The sequence below is a fragment of the Eumetopias jubatus genome, unplaced genomic scaffold, assembly GCF_037043125.1.
Source record: "Eumetopias jubatus isolate StellerSeaLion01/CBP00866 unplaced genomic scaffold, mEumJub1_p1.0 scaffold_12, whole genome shotgun sequence".
NCBI classification, from domain to species: domain Eukaryota; kingdom Metazoa; phylum Chordata; class Mammalia; order Carnivora; family Otariidae; genus Eumetopias; species Eumetopias jubatus.
Genome location: NW_028274818.1, coordinates 66,719,640 through 66,743,398, shown reverse-complemented (window position 1 = coordinate 66,743,398; position 23,759 = coordinate 66,719,640). Strand labels below are relative to the sequence as shown.

At 39.0% G+C, this 23,759-nt stretch overlaps 1 protein-coding gene across 3 annotated transcripts in view; it reads right to left on the bottom strand.

Moving 5' to 3' along the window:
* LIN9 (lin-9 DREAM MuvB core complex component) overlaps window positions 1-23,759 on the bottom strand; it is a 63,067-nt gene that overhangs the window by 5,775 nt on the left and 33,533 nt on the right. For 2 of the 3 annotated variants that reach the window (XM_028111458.1, XM_028111460.1), the window contains 4 exons: window positions 18,189-18,322; window positions 15,468-15,587; window positions 15,077-15,178; window positions 11,266-11,346 (listed from right to left, as the gene is read on the bottom strand). In XM_028111458.1, coding sequence (XP_027967259.1) covers window positions 11,266-11,346; window positions 15,077-15,178; window positions 15,468-15,587; window positions 18,189-18,322 — 437 coding nt within the window. The remainder of the gene's footprint in view (window positions 1-11,265; window positions 11,347-15,076; window positions 15,179-15,467; window positions 15,588-18,188; window positions 18,323-23,759) is intronic. The other variant, XM_028111459.1, reaches the window with a different exon arrangement.

The window sequence follows — 23,759 nt, the reverse complement described above, 5'->3', positions numbered from 1 at the left end:
CAGTGATCTAACATGAGATCTGACTATTCCAAAACAACAGAAGTTTACTGAAGTCGTCTGTCCTCAGTGTTCTACTTCTTGTGCATGAAAACAGTATTATTGTTATTTAGAAGACTATTCTTAGGAGCATCATGATGTCTGCCATTCACTTCTTTTTTTTCCTCTAAAAAAGCTAATGCTGGGGCGCCTGGGTGGCTCAGTCAGTTAAGCGTCTGCCTTCGGCTCGGGTCATGATCTCAGGGTCCTGGGATCGAACAGGACAGGGACAATTCTGACAACATATTTTGGACAAGAAAACCAACTTACAAAGTGGTGGACAGGACAGTGGGAAGAAGCACAGAGACCATATTACCCAGAGAACCACTGATACGAGGTATTAAACATGGTTAAGACAGAATTCTCAGGGATAGATCCCTTTTCCTACTCTTGAATTATTACTAACTTCCAGGTATGACTAGACACATTTTCAAAATGGGAAAGTAATTATTAGACTACTGGTTCAATATCTACTTTTATATAGTGCTGAAGCAATTCAAACCTATTTTAATACCATATGCACTATTAATTTGTTTGTGAATGCTCTGTATGTGTATTTTTAAGATATTCATATTGGCATATTGAAATGAAGCACCTCAAATTTTCACTGACTTTTTAAAATTTTTTTTTAAAGATTTTATTTATTTATTCATGAGAGATGGCGGGGGGAGGGGGGGAGGGGGGGAGAGAGAGGGAGAGGAGAGAGAGAGAGAGAGAGAGAGAGAGAGAGAGAGAGAAGCAGAGGGAGAAGCAGGCTCCCAAGGAGCAGGGAGCCCGATGCGGGACTCGATCCCAGGACCCTGGGATCATGACCTGAGCCGAAGGCAGACGCTTAACCATCTGAGCCACCCAGGCGCCCTTCACTGACTTTAATATACTATATAATTTGACCTAGAAAAGTTTGCTCAAAAGCTTCAACTCTCAATGAACTCCATAAAAACGTCTCAGGTGTATGACTGAGAAATTTGTCTTTTTTGGATTATAAAAGTGACTAAGCATTTTAATATAAGCTAACGTAATTTCTCCTTTTACTTTACAAATAAAAGTTTGAACATCTGAGTTCATATTTTGACTACTTTGGTTTTAGTTTGCTTTTCCTGAGTAAAGTATAAGATAAACAATTAAGCTTTCTAAATTCAAAGGAGACTTCATCAGACCAATATTTTATTTTCTTTGCAAGTTCCATAAGAAAATAAACTTTGAACAAAGCAGTATGCCCAGTCCTTTGAGGCGAGAAACAATAAACTTATCAGGACATTGGTAAAAATAGAACATAATTTAGCTTTCAACTTCAGAATTAAGTTAATTAAATAAAATTGAATATTTGTTAGGGTGGAGGCTGGTGGAGATAAGGTAGATAAAATCACTCCTTCTTGGTGCTAAAAACACTAGGGCTTAGCAGTGTAAATGTTCAGTTAGTTTCCTGTCATTAACCTGAAGCTTCAGAAAAAAATAAGGAAAAAAGTTATAAGGAATAAATGGAATGTATACCCAGAAAATTTATAATTCATAAATCTGAAAGAAGTGCTATATTTCTGAAGGTTTTTTTAAAAGAATAGTTCTGTAGATATTAAAAATAAAATCTCACATTATAATATCTGGGATTCTTTCTTCTGCAAAGAAGGAACTGAATCATTTGTATTTGTCCCTGAAATACTCTGTAAAATTCCAATTCACAAGTAATGTATAAAACAGGATGAGTAATAGCTATGTTAAGATTAAAGGATAGCAGGGTCCCTGGGTGGCTCAGTCAGTTAAGCGTCTGCCTTCGGCTCAGGTCATGATCTCAGAGTCCTGGGATCGAGTCCCGCATCGGGCTCCCTGCTCGGTGGGGAGGCTGCCTCTCCCTATCTCCCTGCTTGTGCTCTCTCACTTGTGCTTTCAAATAAATAAATAAAATCTTAAAAATAAAGATTAAAAGATAGCATTTGATTTTTACCACTCTACAAGGTGCTATACATATTTTACATCAATATACTAGAACAGGCACAGTCTCTAAGGATATTTGCCACATTTTGTTTACATTCCAAGACTAATCCCCAAATCACAGATCATACACCTGTTTACTTTTTGAGGATTCCACTCAAAGGCATGGTTTGTTTGTTACATGTAATACAAAGGAGGTACTTTGAAATAAATCCATCCTGCTCCACCATTTGTTTGTAATAAATACAGGTATCAAAAACATTCCTGAACATACTTCTGATACCACTAGTTGCTAGCATCTCTTCAAAAATCAACACAATTTGCAACAGCATTCATTTTACCTGCTACTTTATTTTTATTTTTTATTTTTTAAGATTTTATTTATTTATTTGACAGAGAGAGGGAACACAAACAGGGGGAGTAGGAGAGGGAGAAGCAGGCTCCCCGCCAAGCAAGGAGCCCAATGTGGGGCTCGATCCCAGGACTCTGGGACTATGACCTGAGCAGAAGGCAGCCGCCCATGAGAGACGATGGACTCTGAAAAACAAACTGAGGGTTCTAGAGGGGAGGAGGGTGGGGGGATGGGTTAGCCTGGTGATGGGTATTAAAGAGGGCACGTTCTGCGTGGAGCACTGGGTGTTATGCACAAACAATGAATCGTGGAACACTACATCCAAAACTAATGATGTAATGTATGGTGATTAACATAACAATAAAAAATTAAAATTTTTTTTTATTGGAACAAAAAAAAAAAAGGCGGCAGACGCCCAACGACTGAGCCACCCAGGCGCCCCTTACCTGCTACTTTAAACAATTTAAATTTCAACTCTCTCACTAAGTAAACATGTGATTTATGCCTTTTCCTTCTTTGGGAAACAAACATTATTCTACAGTAATCTGATACTTCTTGCCTTGTTCTTATCCTGTAAACCTGAATTGCAGGTTTACGTTTAAATAACAATGCCCTGACAGGAGAAAAAAAAATACCATGGTACATTTTTCCTCCTGTCTGGAAACATAATGAGTGTATTTTATTTTATATATATAGCCACCCAGGCGCCCTTACTATTTCCCTTCTATTTGTCCCTATTTGGTGTCATTTTTTTCTTTCCTTTGTCTTTTTTTTTATGGCTCAGGCAGTTGAACATCTGCCTTTGGCTCAGGTTTGATCCCGGGGTCCTGGGAGCGAGTCCTGCGTTGGGCTCCTTGCTCAGCAGGGAGTCTGCTTCTCCTCCTGCTTGTGTGCTCTCTCCTCTCTCTCTGACAAATAAATAAATAAAATCTTAAAAAAAAAAAAAAGACTTTATTTTTTAGTAATCTCCACACCCAACATGGGGCGTGAACACACAACCCTGAGATCAGGAGTTGCACACTCTTCTAACTGAGCCAGCCAGATGTCATGAGGGTGTGTGTTTTAAATATTTTATTACCAATGACCAGGTTATGTTTACCAACTGGAATTCTTTTATTAAATGTTTGAGTGTTTTGCATTGTAATAATAATCAAGATATTAACATGAGTAAAAGGCTGTTGATTTATGACAACCTGGAGATCCCCTAAAATCAATTGCTATCTGTTTCATCTTTCTTTTTATTTATTTATTTGACAGAGAGCACAAGCAGGGAGAAGCAGGCTCTCTGCTGAGCAGGGAGCCTAATGTGGGGCTCCATCCCAGGACCCTGGAATCATACCTGAGCCAAAGGTAGACACCCAACGAACTGAGCCACCCAGGCGCCCCTCTTTTTTTTAAAAAAGATTTTATTTATCTGTGAGAGAGAGAGAGAGAGTGCACCAGTGGGGAGAGCGGCAGGCAGAGCAGGCAGAGGGAGAAGCAGACTTCCCGCTAAGCAAGGAGCCTGATGTGAGACTCGATCCGAAGACCCTGGGATCATGATCTTGTCGAAGTCAGATGCTTAACCGACTGAGCCAGCCCGGCACCCTGACGTACCTTTCTAAACACACAAATTCCCATTTGTTAATATTTTATTTAGGATCCTTGCAATTCATTAGATTTTGATAAATTATTCAAGCATTATAAAATGAATTGGAAAGTGTTCCTTCCCCCCCCCCCTTCTCTAGAAGAAGTTTTTGAAAGTGGATGTTAATGTTAATAGTAACTATTTGGTTGAATTCACTGGTTTGGAAGAACTCATCGGGGGTGCCTAGGTGGCTCAGTTGGTTGAGCAACTGCCTTCGGCTTGGGTCATGATCCCTGGGTCCTGGGATCGAGCCCCATGTTGGGCTCCCTGCTCTGTGTGGAGTCTGTTTCTCCCTCTCTCTCTGCCTGCCACTCTCCCTGCTTGTGCGCTCTCTGTAAAATAAGTAATTAAATATTAAACAATAAAATAAAATTAAAAAAAAACATTGATTTTTTAAAAAAAGTTTTACTAAATCCAGTTGATTTTTTTTTTTTTTAGTAAGCTCTATGCCCAAAATGGGGCTTGAACTCATGACCCCAAGATCAAGAGTCAGCCAGGAGCCCCTCCTTATTAGATTTTTTTGACTAGTTGTTTTATCTATATAGTGGAAATGCCTTTTTTCTTTGAATTTTGCCAATTTTTGCTTTATGAATTTGGAAGCCATAATTATGTACATATAACTTTGAAATTATTTTGAAATAATACCGTTCATCATTAAGGCGCACACCTCTACATCCAACAAGATCTGCTGCCCTGACTTTCACCGGCAGCTAGTACCGTAGCTATCAGACCTACTACTGCTTTTTAAAAACTTGGCACCGTGTACCTTTTCATACATTTAAAATTTTTTATTTTCAGGATCCTTTAATATTAAATGTGTCTCTTACATGCATCATAGAGTTGGGGTTTTACTTTTCATCCAGTTTGGCCATCTTTGCCTTTTATTCAGAAGATTTAGTCCACTTATATTTAATATTATTACTGATATATTTAGATTTAAATCTACCATCTTACTATTTCCCTTTTTTTTAAAGATTTTATTTATTTGAGAGAGTGAGAATGGGGGGGGGAGAGAGAGAGAGAGAGAGAGCACATGAGAGGGGGGAGGGTCAGAGGGAGAAGCAGACTCCCTGCTGAGCAGGGAGCCCGATGTGGGACTCGATCCCAGGACTCCAGGATCATGACCTGAGCTGAAGGCAGTGGCTCAACCAACTGAGCCACCCCGGCGCCCTTACTATTTCCCTTCTATTTGTCCCTATTTGGTGTCATTTTTTTCTTTCCTTTGTCTTTTTTTTTTTTTTTTAAGACTGATTGAATATTTTTATTGTTCCATTTCCCTAACCACCTCCCCCTGATTAGCTTGGTAGTTATGCATCTTTTACTATTATTTTAACAGGTGCCTCAGAAATTAAAATGTAGGGCGCCTGGGTGGCTCAGTTGGTTAAGCGACTGCCTTCGGCTCAGGTCATGATCCTGGAGTCCCGGGATCAAGTCCCATATCGGGCTCCCTGCTCGGCAGGGAGTCTGCTTCTCCCTCTGACCCTCTTCCCTCTTGTGCTCTCTATCTCTCATTCTCTCTCTCTCAAATAAATAAATAAAATCTTTAAAAAAAAAAAGAAATTAAAATGTACATCCTTGATTTATCAAAGTCTATACGTATACACACACCCCCACTCTCTGACCAATAAGCAATTGTTGGATTGTATTTTTAATTCTTTATATTTTGAATGTCATGAGGTATGATTTTATATAGTATCACTTGGATTAATCCACATATTTATCCCTTTTTTTCTCTTCATTCCTTCTGAAATTTCAAGTTTTTTATTTATTTGAGAGAAAGTGAGAGAGAGAGAGAGATCGCACACAAGCAGGGGGGAGGGGCGGGAGGGAGGGAGATGCAGACTCCCTGCTGAGCAGGGAGCCTGATGTGGGACTCCATCCCAGGACCCTGGGAACATGATCTGAGCCCAAGGCAGATGCTCGACTGGGCTCCCCAGGTGCCCCTCAAGTTTTTTCTTTTGCTTGAACAAAAACTTTATTATTTCCTTTAGTATAGTTATTCTGGTAACAAATTCTATAAATTTGTCTTCAAATAGTCCTTATAATACTTTACCTTGAAGGAACTTTCATTGAGTATAGAAATCTAGTTTGGTAGCAATTTTGTTTCAGCCCCATGAAGATGTCATTCCATTTTCTGTTCTCTATTTCTGTGGAGAAGTCAGATGTCAAACAAATTGTTGCCCAGTACCCATCTGGCTCTGGGTACTTAATTTAATTAATTTATTTAAGATTTTATTTATTTATTTGTCAGAGAGAGAGAGTGAACATAAGCAGGGGGAGCAGCAGGCAGAGGGAGAAGCAGACTCCCCGCTGAGCAGGGAGCCCCATGTAGGACTCAATCCCAGGACCCTGGGATTGCGACCCAAGCCGAAGGCAGACGCCCAACCAACTGAGCCAACCAGGTGCCCCTGGCTCTGGGTACTTTAAATATTTTTTACTTTGTGTTTAGTTTTTAGCAGTTTTACGATCATGTGCATTAGAGTCCTTATCTTTTTATTTATCCCATTCAGATTCACAGGGCTTCTTGAATCTGTGGTCTATTATTTTTTGAAAGTTTTGGAATGTTTTCAGTCATTATGCCTTTAAATACTCCTTCTGTCCCATCATCTCTTTTCTCCTTCTGTTACTCCCTTATACATGTTAGACCTCTTATTATGTCCCTTATTTCTCTTCTCTTCTGTTTTTTCCGTTTTTCCTCTATGCTTCATTCTGGATATTTTCTGATATATTTTCAATGACTAGTTCTCTTCAACTGCTCCTAATCTGCTGTGGTTATACCTTCCAACTGAGTTCTTAATTTTGATTGTTGTAGTTTACTTTTAGAGTTTTCATTTGGTCCTTTTTATTGTCTCCAGTTCACTTCTAAAATTCTCAATTTTGTCTCATTTCTTTAAACAAATTGAGCACTTAAAATCTATGTCTAAAAAATTCCACTATCTAGAATCTGCCAATTGTCTATACTTCCTTTTGGTTTTTGTTAGGTTATCTTGCCTCCTCTCGTGTCTGAGATTTAAAATTGAGTGTCAGGAGGTGCCCTGGGTGGCTCAGTTGTTGGGCGTCTGCCTTCGCCTCGGGTCATGATCCCGGGTCCTGGGGGGGCTCCCTGCTCAGCGGGAAGCCTGCTTCTCCCTCTTGCATTCCCCCTGCTTGTGTTCCCTCTCCTGCTGTCAAATAAATAAAATCTAAAAAAAAAAAAGAAATAAAATTGCGTGTTAGACACTGTATATTAAGAAGTTTAGAAATAATTTGAGGCCTAGCATAGTGTTATGTTCCACTAAGAATATTTACTTCTGGTGGGCTACTTAAGGGTCTCAAGTTTTATAACCACCTTAATTCCATTTTAGAGATGAGAGAATTTGAAGCTGGGCCAATGTTGCCTTTTGGGGTTCCAGCTCAGAGCATGGAAGGTTTGCCAGCTTCCCCTAACGCTTGGTGGTCTCTGGACTCTAATTTTTGTCCTCCCTCTCCTTGTATACCTTTCAGGAATGCCACTCAGTTTCTCAGCTACCTTTTCTGGAAGTGTGGAAAACCCCTCAAGAAAAAAGCAATGCTAAATGCCAGGTTCCCCCTTCTGAGTTTACTTCTTTTCCCAGATTCTATCTATCTATAATTCTTTAAGATCTAGTTAATGCTCTAGTGTCTTCAAGCGGGTTATTTTTATATTTTATTCCAGAGGAAATAGTTGTTGTCAACTATTTGGATTAGAAAGGTTAATCCAAATTACCTAGTCTACCATTACTAAAAGCAGAAGCCTTAAATTTCCCCCAAATTCCATATTCAAATTCCATTTGGAGAATCTGTTTCCTTCTCTCTTTTTAAATTGGGTAAATGTCACATTTTTTTTTTAATGTTTTATTTATTTATTCATGAGAGTCAGAGAGAGAGAGAAAGGCAAAGGCAGAGGCAGAGGGAGAAGCAGGCTCCCGGCCTCGCAGGGAGCCGGATGCGGGGCTCGATCCCAGGACCCCGGGATCACGACCTGAGCCGAAGGCAGACGCTTAACCATCTGAGCCACCCAGGTGCCCCGGTAAATGTCACATTTACCCAGTTCTGTCACTAGGATGAAAACGGGGAATGAGGAAACAGACATTAAATCAATTCCTCTAAGTGGTGTACCTCACTTCTGCATTCCTCCATCAAATGTGCAACTCTGGGCCTGGAGCCTCTTTAGGGTTCCAACGTGCAGACCCTCAGCCATGTTCCATCTCAGCCGTGTTTCACCCAACATGGACAATTTTTAAAATCTTGCATACATTATTAAACAGTCTGCTTCCATTATTTTATTTATTTATTTGTACATCTTATTTTATGGGAAATTGTAGGGGATAGGAAGAAAACATGTTTTCAGCCTACCACCTTAAACTAGAAGTTTCATTAAATCTTTAAAATGTTCATATACTTTGACCCAGCCACTCTTTTTTTTTTTTTAAGATTTTATTTATTTATTTGAGAGAGAGAATGAGAGAGAGAGAGAGCATGAGAGGGGGGAGGGTCGGAGGGAGAAGCAGACTCCCCACTGAGCAGGGAGTCCGATGTGGGACTCGATCCCGGGACTCCAGGATCATGACCTGAGCCAAAGGCAGTCGCTTAACGACTGAGCCACCCAGGCGCCCACCATTCTACTTTTTAAGAATCTATCTTACAGGGGCGCCTGGGTGGCTCAGTTGTTAAGCGTCTGCCTTCGGCTCAGGTCATGATGCCAGGGTCCTGGGATCAAGCCCCACATCAGGCTCCCTGCTCAGCGGGAAACCTGCTTCTCCCTCTCCCACTCCCCCTGCTTGTGTTCCTTCTCTCGGTGTCTCTGTCAAATAAATAAAATCTTTAAAGAAAAAAAAAAGAATCTATCTTACAGACACAGACAAATGCACAGAACTATACAGATGAGGATATTTACTATAGCACCATTTTATTATTTTTAATATTTATTTATTTATTTAAGTGATTTCTACACCCAGTGTGTGGCTCAAATTCATGACCCTGAGGTCAAGCTAGTCAGGCGCCCTACTCTAGCACTATTTCTTTCTTTCTTTCCTCCTTTCATTCATTCATTCATTTAAGACTCCATTTATTTATTTGAGAGAGAGAAAGAGCGAGAGCACAAGCAGGGGGAGCAGCAGAGGGAGAGGGAGAAGCAGACCCCTGCAGAGCAGGGAGCCCGATGTGGGACTTGATCCCAGGACCCTGGGATCATGATCTGAGCCGAAGGCAGACACTTAACCGACTGAGCCACCCAGGCGCCCCTTTAGCACTATTTTACAAAAATAATGAAAATAACTCAAATACCTATTAATAAACTAAATTACGGCACAATACAGAAATTTTTAAAGACTGAATTAAGTTAATATAATGACAGAATTAAATTTTTTTAGAAAATAATTTTCAAAACCATATAGGACAGTACACGCATAGAAGAAGAAGTCCATATGCTTAACATATAAACATTTATAGCATATACTAAGCTAAGTAACATTCATCTATGGGGAAGGCACTATAAAGAACTGTTGTCATCAGTCTTACAATATTTGAATTTTTATAATGGGAATTGTTTTTAATCATAAATAATAAAACATATCAAGCCATCTAGACTTCTACAAAATTCTCACATGCCAAGAGCCGAGCCGACATCAAATCAGGCCTCTATTCAAAGTAGGTAATACTTGGGGCGCCTGGGTGGCTCAGTCATTAAGCGTCTGCCTTTGGCTCAGGTCATGATCCCAGGGTCCTGGGATCGAGCTGGGGCATCAGGCTCCCTGCTCCGCGGGAAGCCTGCTTCTCCCTCTCCCACTCCCCCTGCTTGTGTTCCCTCTCTCACTGTGTCTCTCTCTCTCTCTGTCAAATAAATAAATAAATAAATCTTAAAAAAAAAAAAAAAAGTAGATAATACTAACCAGGCTAAGTCAAGCCCAGTACTTTAAGGTGTGGAACCCAGACACAGGGCAAAGTCCTAGCTAGTGATACGAAAGTGACATAATTAGACTATGCATACAGATGAAAGAGATGATAAAATGATCAGAAGAGATCATTGCTGGGGAGCAATGAAAAGACATAGAGAAAATGGTAGAAGTAGAACTGCTAGAAATCAAGAAAGGAATTAAGAGTCCAGTAGGAAAGAAGCAAATATATACATTTTTATGTTTAGGGTGTATAATGGCAATACATTATGGCTAACTTTTTGCTATCTTTGATAGTCTGTGTATCTGTCAATACTGTTTTCATAGTGTGCCTAAATGAGTTGAGCTGGGACCAAGAAGCCTGTTTTGTTTGTTTTTAAGCAGGCTCCACGCCCAGCTTGGAGCCCTATGTGGTGCTTGAACTCATGACTCTGCGATCAAGACCTGAGATCAAGAGTCAGGCACTTAACCAACTGAGCCACCCAGGCACCCCAAGAAGCCTGTTTTGGTATCTGTACTACTAAATAGCAGGATGATCTTAGGCTGAAATTCCTTGACATCTTTGGTCTTCCAGTTTCCAATTCCATACAATGGAGGTTCAAATTAGAAAATTCAAAGTCAAGTTCAGATAAAATTCCATCATCCTAAAAGAAGACCGTTCCTCTTTCAGCTAGGCATCCCTTATCCACCTCTTGGCCCACACGCACTAGAGATGACTGATGCTATGACTCCCTAGTCCTGCGCTCAAGGCAGATGTTGGTAATGAGCTATAGCGCTTGCCCGGGTCTAGCGAATGAGTTCTCTCTTACTTTCAAATCTCCATGTGGCCATTTGCAACCACTTGGAGACGGTACTTGGGATGGAATCTATTTGCCATCCTACAAATCCATAAGCAAGTTATGACTTTCAGTACAATTCAAAAACTTTCTTAGTGAATATTTTCTACATTAAAAAAAAAACTCTGATAATTCTCTCCTATGACTAAAATTGACTGTCGTATTTTTGGACTGACTAGATTAATAGAATAGGATATAAAGCACTGTCAAGATTACCTGAATGTGCCAACTTATATATTTCTTGATTTATTTATTCTGAATCACTTTTAATAACCTCTGTTAACATGACTCCCTTAGTCAAGGCACCAGGGCTAGGATTCTACGTTCACACAAACTGTCAAGAACCCAGCCCACTCATTAATCCTATCCAACCGGAGAGTCAGTGGCATAATGAGGTCTGGGGTAATGAACTGTACTGCACTGCTAATTTACTTAGCATGTGTTCGGTATAACAAAAGAATAAAGATAGCAAATGAGGATTTAAAAATAACATTTTTATCATTTATCTCAAGGTTTTCTTCCATAAAATATTTTTAATTCGTTAGAGAAGTCCATGCCATTTTAAAAGTAGACAAATAAAAAGAGAAATGTCCTTACCAATTTTTCTGCTTCTGTGTTCATTTCCCTTAATTTTTTGATATGTTCCTTTTTAATCATGAGAATTTTTGATAATTTGGTCTACAGACAAAGAAAAAGAGATGTTTTGGAATAGAGGCCTTTAGGTATAACAAACATCAAATTACCAATTTTTCACTAAGATATTTTAGCAGATTTTAGTGTTTCAATATAAATAAACATAGCAAAGGCATGTTAAAAAATAAATCTGATTGGCTAGCAGAAAAATATTTTCTTAAAATCCACTGTAACCAGAACATGTCAAAAGGACCCAGGAGTCAGTCTGAACAAGCTTTCACTGGCCCATGTGGGACCATTCAGGGACCAGTAAGAATAACCACTGGGATGGACCGAAGTACAAATATGTTCAAATTAACGAGTTCATACAGACACTTAAAAAAAATTAACCATTACTGGAGAATGCCAGTGACCAAACTCATTATTTTATAAGCTGGAAGACAAAGAGAAAGAATCACGTGTTTATCCTGCCTTTCCTACACAAACTATACCATTAGGTAACCAGATAATAGGTTAGGGGAAGCTTTTCTTTATAAAACTGTTTCCGGGGCACCTGGGGCCTCAGTCGGTTAAGTGTCCAACTCTTGATTTCTGCTGGGGTCATGGGATCAAGTCCCGAGACAGGCTCTGTGCTCGGGGCAGAGTCTGCTTGAGATTCTCTCTCCCTCTGCACCCCAACCCCCACTCTCTCGCTCTAAAAATAAATAAATAAATAAATAAATCTTAAAAAAAGAGACTATTTCAGTTAGTAAATGGAGAGGAATGATAGAACAAGAACAGTGCCATTTTACAATCCTAATGAATGGCTGGATCTAGGCACTGATAATCAGTGGCAGCTAAGTTTATATAAAAAACATAAAATAGCATGGGTCTATCAGAACACAAAACCTCCTATAAAAGTAGTTACATAAAATAAATAACCAACAAAATAAAAACCCCAAATCTAATCAAACTTCTGTATCCAATGAGCAATTTACATGAAATACAAAAGATAAAAGAACACATTGAATGATACCACAAGGATTCAGTCAGTAAAACCCACTGTCAGAGGCTCTTTGGACAAATAATCCAGTTTCTCAAACAAGTTGTACAGGGAAAAGAGCATTCAATGGTTAAGAGACAACTAGAAAATTTGAATGCTGACTCAACATTTGATGATATTAAGGCAGTTCTGTTTACTTTTTAGATGTAATAATGGTATTATAGTTATTTTTCTTTTTTCCTTTTCTTTTTTTTAAGTACTCTCTACACCCAACGTGGGGCTCGAACTCACAACACGAGATCAAGAGTCGCATGCTCCTCTGACTGAGCCAGCAAGGTGTCCCTTAGTTATGGTTCTTAAAAAAAAAAAAAAAAGCCCTATCTCTTAGAGATATGTAATAAAATATTTACAAATAAATGATACAATGTCTGGTATTTGCTTCCAAATAATGCAAAAGGGAGAAAGTAGGTGGAAGGACAGATGAAATAGGCCTAACCAGGAGTTTGCTGAGAACAGGTTCTAGCTCGATGATGGGTACACAGAGGAGCAGTCAACAATCCTGTCTGCCTTTATGTGCTTTAAATTTTCAATAATAAAAAACCCTAAGAATTGGCCTAAGTTGATACAGGCAGAGGGCCTAGTTAGTAAGATATGCCCCATACTTGTTATGGAACAGACTGTAGTTAGTGCTCAGCAGGCCCAGAGCTGGGGACAGGTCTCCCTTCTCTTATAAATTGTTGGATTTTTATGGAAATATGTGTCATTCTTTAGAGATGGAAGCAGTACAAGATGGGATGAAGACAACTGTTTTTTTGTTTCTACTTAGCGTGGTGTTACTTGTTCCTGATAAAAAATCTCAGCTGTTTCCTTTTCATTCTTTTCAAAACTGAGTCGTCTTGAAGAAAGCTGATCAGTCTCTTTAGATTCCTCAAACTCCCTAACCCCAGGAAATAAAAAGTTTCCTCAAGAAGAAAATTCATTGTAAACTATGAATTATGAAATTTGCAATTTTTTTTTTGAGGGTAAGCAGGGGCAGAGGGGGGAGTGGAAGAAAATCTTAAGCAGGCTCCCTGCTGAGCAAAGAGCCAGACACAGGGCTCAATCTCAAGACCTTGAGATCCTGACCTGAGCAGAAATCAAGAGTCTGAAACTTCTCTGACTCAGCAATCCAGGCGACCCGAAACTTGCAAAAATTTTTAATACTTCTTTTGTCACAAGGAAAAAATATTAAGAACAGAAAAAGTGAGTTTAAGTCCCATGTTGGGTACAGAGCTTACTTAAAACCACACACACACATCTACTTCAAAGCTTAATATTAACAAGAGCAACTTGAGTTTCATAAAACCTTACATATTATAAAAGACAAGTACATAAAAGAACTTTTATTTTTACCTCTTAGATAGCTTAAAACAATAATGAAAGTAGTGTTTTAACTAGGCTTTATACCCAGTTTTTGAAGTTAAAATTAAGCACTGAAGCCAAATATTTCAGCATCGGTAAAAATATTAGTACTTCAGAGGTACTGTAGTAGTAATTAGCTTCTGGCTCCCTCTGCTGGTGTCTCTCTCTCTCTCTCTCTCTCTCGCTCTCGCTCTCGCTCTCGCTCTCGCTCTCGCTCTCTCTCTCTCTCTCACACACACACACACACACACACCCCCAAATAGGTCATATTAGCTTTGTTTTCACCTCTATTATTTAAAGGAAAGTATTTCTTTAAAAAACAAGTGTCCTATTTGTGAAGAGGATAAAGTTTGGCTCTGTTCATAATTTCAACTTTTCATCTAAAAATATCTATCTTTGAAAGCCAAAAGGCAAAAGAAATTCTGCATTGCAAGGATAACCACTAACGTATGATCAAGGAATACAAAATGCTACACATTTGCAACCAAATGATAAAATATTTCCTTAAAATAACATCAACTGCAAGTGGTAACACTGAATATTTTAATGGATTATATTAGAAATATTTTTATTTATACTCTTACCCCAAGCCAAAGCAGTTTTTCTCTTCAAAACAGGAAAAGAAATGAAACATTATTAGACTATGATTCAAAGTAAATGATTGATTTAATCTAATTTTCAAAGTGAACAGCTCATTACATTCTGATGAGTCAGCCTCTTCAGGAATATTGTTCTACATAATAATTCTACACTTGTTTCAGGTGAGGCTTATATTTCTCAGTGTCTATCACTAGTTAGCAAGCCAATGCATCGTAACTACTCAGTTGACTGATAATTGCAGGACGCACTGAGGTCACTAAAAAAAGGCCTTTGTACTTACACAAGTTATTAACAGCTAACCATTCAGATTTGACAGAGTATATGCTGTAATGTTAGAGTCCTTAACATAGCAAAATAAGAACCAAACCCAAGAAGAGCTCAACGAAAAAAACCTCTTTTTTGGCTGTTATAACTTTTATTTCCTTAAGGTTACTTTATTTTTATTAATTTTTTTTTTTTATTGAGAGAGAGTACAAGTGGATGGGAGGGGCAGAGGGAGAGAGAGAATATCAAACAGATTCCTTGCTGAGCCTGACACAGGGCTTGATCTCACAACCCTGAGATCATGACCTGAGCTGAAATCAAGAGTCAGATGCTCAACTGACTGAGCCACCCAGGTACCCTTTTATTTTCAAGCTTTGCTGGAAATAACAGGGTTCTTAAAATGAACACAATGATTAAAAAAAAAAAAAAGGTAAAAATATTTGGTCAGAAAAATTTTCAATTTTAATTAACACAAAAGATGTTGAGTTTTCTTCATAAGCAAGCCAAGATAGTGAGAGCAATTCTTACCACTTGGATAAGGAATTCTACTGGAAAACCACCTAACGTTTCAGTGTCAGAGCCAGAAATTTTACTTCTCCAAGGTGACTGTCCTAGTAAAGGATCATTATCCTATGGGAATAAAAGGGAAATCATTTAACCACTGACTGTTCAAAAGAAAGTATTTTATTTTTAGATAAAAAGTAAATCCGATTCTAATTAATATTACATTAAAAATCTTACAAAAAGGAAAATATTTCCAGAGTTGCAACAATTTACTTATTTTATTTAGTAACTGACAACTTAAAATAATGTAGCTACCTCCTGAAGTTGCTGTAATAGATGTGTATTTCATAAAAACATTACTCACGCTCATAATAATCATTTAAATTACTGCCGACATTTAAAAAATAGTATTTACTGTAATGGGTGACTGGAGAGGGGGAGTATAATGTAGCCGTGGTGGAGTCAGGAAGAATCGAGAAGGCCGCTGTTTTTGTCCAAAGGCAGCAATTGGCATCGTCTCATGAGGCTCATTACTCTTTGAGAAAAGAGAAAAGTCCACAAGTCTTGAAGAACTTTACCGACCATCTGAGCTTTACAAACATGACACTGCAGCTGGAGATAGGCACCAACTCATGAGCTATGATTTATCACAGAATCTATTATCCTACAAAGGTCAAAGGCCTAAAACGTAAGTCAGAATATGAAAATACTACTTCGCTATCAAAGGCTGAACTCACAAAACAGAAGAATTAAGAAAAGAAAAAGACCACTGGATTGAAACAGGAAATCAAAGATTAATTTTTTTTAAGATTTTATTTATTTATTTGAGAGAACAAGCAGGAGTGGGAGGGAAGGGCAGAGGGAAAGGGAGAAGCAGGCTCCCCGATGTGGGGCTCGATCCTAGGATCCTAGGATCATGACCTGAGCCGAAGGCAGATGCTCAACCGACTGAGCCTGACGCTCCCTGGTGGTCTAGTGGTTAGGATTCGGTGCTCTCAACCGACTGAGCCAACCAGGCGCCCTGAAAGATTAATCTTCAAGTGTCCTATGACTATCGGTGCTTGCTGTGTGCTAAAAGCTGGCTCAATATTACCTACTGCACTTACAGTGCACTCTTACCTAGCTGTAGAGGAATATCTGGATGATCTCATAAAGGAAATTACGTTAATGAACTGGAAAAGCAGTTTTCCTTTCCTGACAGGGGAGGTTGAAAGGTTGCATCCTTTAAGGAAAAACACTTAAGGTTGGTATACTTTGGTCTACAAATGTAGTCCAAATTTTCTTTCTCTTCTATTTCTCCTCTCTAAAAAGTATGTTTGAAAAGGAACGCCTCACAATAAACGGCCTTAATTTTTAAAAAGTACGTATCAGAAAAAGAAAATTCTTCTATATTTGCACTAAGGAGATAAAGAAATTTTTATTTTTTAAAAATATTTTATTTATTTGACAGAGAGAGAGAGCGCACAAGCAGGGGGAGCGGCAGGCAGAGGGAGAGGGAGAAGCAGGCTCCCTGCTGAGCAGGGAGCCCGACGTGGGGCTTGATCCCAGGACCCCGGCATCATGACCCTAGCCGAAGGCAGACACTTAACCGACTGAGCCACCCAGGTGTCCCAAGAAATTTTGATTTTTAATTGTAAGGTCATAAACCTTAAAAATCAAGTTTATAACAAAAATGAAAAAAGGGAGGTTAAAAATTTCCATAATGCTTAGTGGCAAACAATTCTGTTATAAAAAGTTCATTATTGGGGCACCTGGGTAGCTCAGTCAGTTAAGTGTCTTTCTTTTGAACTTTTAAAGGCTCAGTTCATGGATCGAGTCCCGCATCGGGCTCCTTGCTCAGCAGAGAGCCTGCTTCTCCCTCTCCCTCTGCTGCTCCCCCTGCTTGTGCTCTCTCTCTCTCTGTCAAATAAATAAAATCTTTGGAAAATAAAAATAAAATTTTTTTAAAAATAAAACTAAAAAATATAAAGTTCATTACTGAGGCAGCTGGCCAGCTCAGTCAGTACAGTATACAACTCTTGATCTCAGGGTCATGAGTTTGAGCCCCACATTGGGTGCAGAGATTACTTTAAAACCTTAAAAAAAAAGAAAGTTCATCATTCAACTTTTTAAAAACTTTCTTAGATTGCAGAGTTGTCTTAGTTCTCAAAATTATTTTGACTTATTAGAAAGATGCATAACTCTCATGACACTGCTAAATCAGACATGAAATCGTGAAATAATGGCCTAGTAGTTTAAAGGACTGATTCAAGAATTCAAAAGATCCGGATTCTGGTCTCAGCCTGCCAGGAAACCAGCTCTAGAGCCACTTAATGTACTATGTCTTAAGTTTCATCATGCAAAAAGTGAGAGTAATTAAAAGCCACCCTGCATAATTCTGAGGATAAAACAAGAGAACAAATCCTAATGTGCAAGATGTTACTTCATACTTTTAAAATCATTTTGCAAGATGACCATACTTTAACAACACAGCTGGAATGAAAGTGTCATTTTGCTTATTCCCCAAGGTAATTGAGTGAGGAGTGATCAGCTCTGTCACACTAAAATGGTGTGTGGGTAAGGTATAATGGAGGGATGTTCACGTCTAGACAATGTTGAAGACTTGAGTAGAGTTCTAGTCTAGGGGCCTAGGAGGCAGGCCTGTGAACTCCAAAGGATCTCTTCCTCCATGACCTGAAGTCTTGATTCTATCACAAAATACAGTCTGTAGAAAATTCTACACAACACAGTTGTTTTTTGTTTTTTGTTTTTTTTGCTTTGTGGTTTTTTCTTTTTTTAGATTTTTAAAATTTTTGAGGCACATGGGTGGCTCAGTCAGTTAAGTATCTGCCTTTGGCTCAGGTCATGATCCCAGGGTCTTGCGATCGAGCCCCGCATCAGGCTCCCTGCTCAGCGGGGAGCCTGCTTCTCCCTTTGCCTACTGCTGCCCATGCTTATGCTCTCTCTCACAAATAAATAAAATCTTAAAAAAAAAAAAAGATTTTTAAAAATTTTTAAGTAATCTCCACACCCAATGTGGGGCTTGAACTCACAAGCTCAAGATCAAGAGTCACATGCTCTACTGACTGAGCCTGCCAGGTACCCCATGTAACATATTTAATAGGCATAAGACACAAGTGTATTATGAAATACTTACAAGAACTTCATAGTCAGGGATGGTATGGGTTCCAAGCCCTGCCCTATCAAAAGTTACTCTATAAGTAGCATTAAAAGTGTCCACAGCATCTATTTGTCCAGTGAAGAGACCATCATGAACACCACGTAATCGAGCTGGGAAAAAGAAACAAAAAGGCATTAAGATATTTGGAAGATATAACAAATTGTCAAAACTGCTCCAAGCATGTTAATTTAAAATGTAGAAAGTATAGCATTATTGTTTATTCCAGTCTCAAAAAAAGGATGCACTTCATTTTAGGTTTAGAGAAACAACAAAATTTTTAAACTACAACTATAAATGATGATCACAGGATGCTTGAATGGCTCAGTCGGTTAAGCCTCTGCCTTTGGCTCAGGTCATGATCCCAGGGTCCTGGGGTCGAGCCCCACGTTGGGCTCCCTGCTCAGCAGGGAGCCTGCTTCTCCCTCTCCCTCTCCCTCTGCTGCTCCCCCTGCTTGTGCTTGTTGCCAAATAAAGAAAATCTTTTAAAAAAAATGATGATCGCTAATTTGATAAACGAATGAAATCATATATCTACCAGGGGAAAATTTATTTTTTAAAGATTTTATTTATTTGAGAGAGAGAGAGAGAGCACACAAGCAGGGGGGAGTGGCAGAGGGAGAAGAAGACTTCCAGCTAAGCAGGGAGCCTGACATGGGACTCAACCCCAGGACTCTGGGATCATGACCTGAGCTGAAGGCAGACGCTTAACTGACTGAGCCACATAGGCAACGAAGGGGAAAATATTTTTAAATCATTGCTTTAAACCCCAAATTGAAAAAGTCAACAGAAGAATTTTGGCTATTATACTCAAGTGAAACACTAGGAGCAGTTCAACTACCAAAAAAAGACCAGGATGATGTTCAGAAAAGATTAATACAGCAGGCCTAAGACTGCGATCCTTAGAAAGTCCTGCCCGCAAGGACTTTCAAAGCAACTATCAAAAGAATTTCAGGAGTGCTCCCATTGTTCCCATACTAAGAGAGGTGATGTACTGCACCTGGACTGTGATTGTCCAAGACAACCAATTCAGGGTTCTGGAAATGGACCAAATGCAAAAAACAATTACAAAACATTAACTTTTGGGGCGCCTGGATGGCTCAGTTGGTTGGGCGACCGACTCTTGATTTCGGCTCAGGCCATGATCTCAGGGTTGTGGGATCAAGCTCTGCGTCGGGCTCCATGCTCAGCACGGAGTCTACTTCTCTCCCTCTGCCCCTCCCCTCACGCTCTCCCTCAAATAAATAAGTAAATATTTAAAGAAAAAATATTTACTGTTAAAAACCTGCTAAAGCTTCAGGTAAGGACAAGGGAAGTCAGTGGCCTTTTGCATGAGGCCATTTACACCCCCACCATCACCACTACCTTGGTTGGTAAGAATTGTTTTACTAGTGAACGGCTGGTCATGAAACAGGAGTGTGACTGCCAGAGGCAGCAGACTCAAGGTGGACCAACAGGTAAAACCTGTGACCCTGCCAGTTAAAAGTGGTAGACTTGATCAGGAGTGAATAAGAGAAGCCCACGGTTTTGTAAGCCCAAAGTGTAGTCCTAGCTAAGGTGAGTGGCAGAACAGGGAGATCCTGGAAACTAAAGAGCCATAAAGGGCTGAAAGCTCTCCATAAATCTCTAGCTAACTGGAAAACTATGTGAATGGGTAGAGGAGACGTAAGCAAGCCTGGCAAAAAGTAAAAGCTAAGGTTCACTTGAAAACTGACACCAACTTTGTCTGTATTTCCCAACTCACACAAGGATTAATCTGAGGCCTTTCTTATTAAGATGCTTGAGTACAACCTCTGCCGAAGTCACTGGTTGATCACTAAGTTATACAGACACAGGTGCAACTCCTAGGAAGCCAAGCTTAAAAATATAAGAATAAAAAAAAATGAGCAGAGACATCAGTGGTTGCACAAGACAAGTTACTGAAGCAAACACAACTATCAAAAAAATTAGAAGGCAGAGTTACTACGATCGTTATCTAAAATGTCAAGTTTTCTACCAAAAATTACTAGACATGTAATGAAATAAAAAGGCATGACTCTTACTCAGGATAAAAGAGGTATTAAGTAGAAATTGACAGAAATGATAGATTAGCAAAGACGTCAGAAGTAGATACTATAAATATGTTCAGAGAATTAAAAGAAAGATGACAATACTTGATAGGATATCTCAACAAACAGAACCTACAAAAGAAAAACTCTAGAGGTAAAGAGCAAATTTGAGATAGCAGAAGAATCACCAAACATTTCAAATAATGTATTTTAGAAGTCTGGATTGTGATCTATTAAGAAGAGACCAACAGAAATTATTCAATCCAAAGAACAGAGAGAAAAAAATACTGGAAGAAAAAGAAGAGAGACACCTATGGGAAGATATCACATTACCAACGTATTTGTAATGAAAGTCCCAAAAGACAGAAAGCAGAAAAAATATTTGAAGAATTAGTGGTAAAAAAATCTCCCACATTTGATTTAAAAATTAACCTACCAATCCAAGAAGCTTTGAACGTTCAAGGAGCTCAATGAAATACAAAGAGGATCATACCTAAAACACCATAGTGAAATTTCCGAAATCCAAGGACAGAGAGAAAATATTGAAAGCATCAAGAGAAAAATAACGTATAGAAGAACAGCAACACAATAGGTACATCTCATCAGAAACAAGGAACGTCAGAGCGCAGTGTAGAAGATATGAACAAAACTCTCAACCCTATGTCTAACTAACATATATGGAACACTCGACCCAACATTGAAACATTCCTCTGAAACACATATGGGACATTCTGTAAGACAGACCATCTGCTAGGCTATAAAGCAAGTCTCAATAACTTTATTTTTTTAAAGATTTTATTTATTTGTCAGAGACAGAGAGAGAGAGCACAAGCAGGGGGAGTGGCAGGCATAGGGAGAAGCAGGCTCCCCGCTGAGCAGGAAGCCTGATGCGGGACTCGATCCCAGGACCCTGAGATCATGACCTGAGCCAAAGGCAGACACTTAATCAACTCAGCCACCCAGGCGTCCCTAAGTCTCAATAACTTTAAAAGAACTGAAATCATACAAAGTACATTCTCAAACCACAACAAAATTATGTTAGAAATCAGTGAGTCTTCACCAAAAAGCCCTTAGGCTTGGGTATGTAAAATAATCTGAGAGAATACTTGTAAAATGAAAAATGTAAGAATTTGAATATAAAGCAACTATATTTTTCTCAAGGGAAAATTGGGAGGGAGGACAAGCTTATATTTTGGCATATATTGTAGGACTAAATACACCAAACTTTAGAGAAATATAAAACTGGGGGAAGAGGGTATCACTTCTGGGGATTTTTTTTTTTTTTGAGTATGTATTACTTTCATAAATCAAGAAAAAAGATATTGCCACATTTTTAATTTTTATCTGAAGATAATATTTATTTTTTTTAAGACTTTATTTATTTATCTGAGAGAGACAGAGATAGCAAGAGACAGCACGAGCAGGGAGGAAAGGGAGAAGCAGACTCCCCACTGAGCAGGGAGCCCAATGCGGGGCTCGATCCCAGGACCCTGAGATCATGACCTGAGCCTAAAGCAGATGCTTAACCAACTGAGCCACCCAGGTGCCCTGCAGATGAAATTTATGCCCCTCTTCCACAGACCTACATCTGAAGTGCAAGTCAGGTTCCCCTATTATTACAGGAGTATCTATCTGTTCAAGCAATGGATAACTTCTATTCAGTTCTACTTAACTCGTTCAAAAACTTTAAAAAATATTTTGGTTTAAACTTCTTTGTCTCGGGGTGCCTGGGTGGCTCAGATGGTTAAGCGTCTGCCTTCGGCTCAGGTCATGATCTCAGGGTCCCAGGATTGAGCCCCGCGTCAGGCTCCCTGCTCCGTGGGAAGCCTGCTTCTCCCTCTCCCGCTCCCCTTGCTTGTGTTCCCTCTCTCGCTCTCTGTCAAACAAATAAATAAAATCTTTAAGAATAATAAAATAAAATAAAATTCATTTTGTCAGTGTTTCGGGGGAAGAATTGGTCTACTAGTACTTGTTTACTAAAAAATTTTTCACAGTAAGGAATGTGGAATTTTGTTTACAGCACTTTTTTTTAGGTAAAATTTACATATAGTGAAATCTAAATGTAAGTGTATAATTCTATAAATTATGGCAAATATCCATGTAAAACAAATCTTTATCAAGTCACAAAATATTCCTATCATTCCAGAAAGCTCCCCCTTCCCAATCAATCCCCTCTTCAGCAGAACCACTTTTCTGATATTTTTCTGCCATGAATTAATTTTGCTCGTTCTACAACTTCATAGAAATGAAAACCTAACAATATGCATTCTATATCTTTCAGCTTTTGCTCAGCATATTGTCTGAAGCTAATCTATATGTCAGTAGTTTCTCTTAATTGCTAATTTGTATTCCATCATAAGAAAATATTATGTCTATCCATTTTCCTGTTGTTGATTCCAGGTTTTGGCTTTAAAATTATGAACATTCTAGTACATAGCTATCCTTCCGGGACAGCTGTTTTCACTTCTCTTAAGGAAATACTTTGGAGGAGAAGAGCTGGATCATAGGACAGGCATCAGTTTAGTTTTGTAAAACACCGGCACACTTTTCTCCAAAGTAGTAGACCATTTCACAACGCCACCAAAAGAGTCCAGGAATTATGGTAGCTCCACATCCTCGACAACACTTGGTGTTATGAGTTGTTTCAGGGTTAGCTGTTCTGGGGTGTGTGCAGTGCTACTTCACTGTGCTTTTAATTTGCATTTTCCTGATGACGCTGAGTACTTTCTCATGTGCTTATTCGCCATTCATATATCTTCCTTTGGGAAGTGTCTACCCAAGTGTTTTATCTAGTTATTTGAACCAGACTATCTTTTTATTACTAACTTACAGAGTTCTTTACATTTTCTAGATACAGGTCTTTTTTCAGATATACATTTTGGAAATATTTATTCCCAATATGTGGCCTATTTATTTCCTTAATGGTCACTTTTTTTTTTTAGATTTTTTAAAAAATTTATTTATTTGAAAGAGAATGAGAGAGAGAGAGAGAGAGCGCACATGAGAGGGGGAAGGTCAGAGGGAGAAGCAGACTCCCCGCTGAGCAGGGAGCCCGATGCGGGACTCGATTCTGGGACTCCAGGATCATGACCCCAGCCGAAGGCAGTCGCTTAACCAACTGAGCCACCCAGGCGCCCCTTTAATGGTCACTTTTAATGAGCAAAAGTTTTTAAGGTAAACCTAAAAATCATCTTCTTTTGTTATTTTGTCAGGTCCAAGAAATATCTGCCTACTTACAAATCACAAGGCTATTTTCCTATATTTACTTATAGAAGCTTTATAATTTTAGCTTTTATGTTTAGCCCTTTGGTCCATCTTAGTTTTCTTGTGAGGTGTGAGGAAGCATCAAGGTTCTTATGGATATCTAATCGCTCCAGCATTGTTGGAATGCCCTTCCTTTCCACTGAAATGCTCTGATGCCTTTAGAAAGTCAACTGCACATATGTGTGGATCCACTTCTGGGTTAGGCTACCCTTCCCATTTCCACATAAATATTAGAATA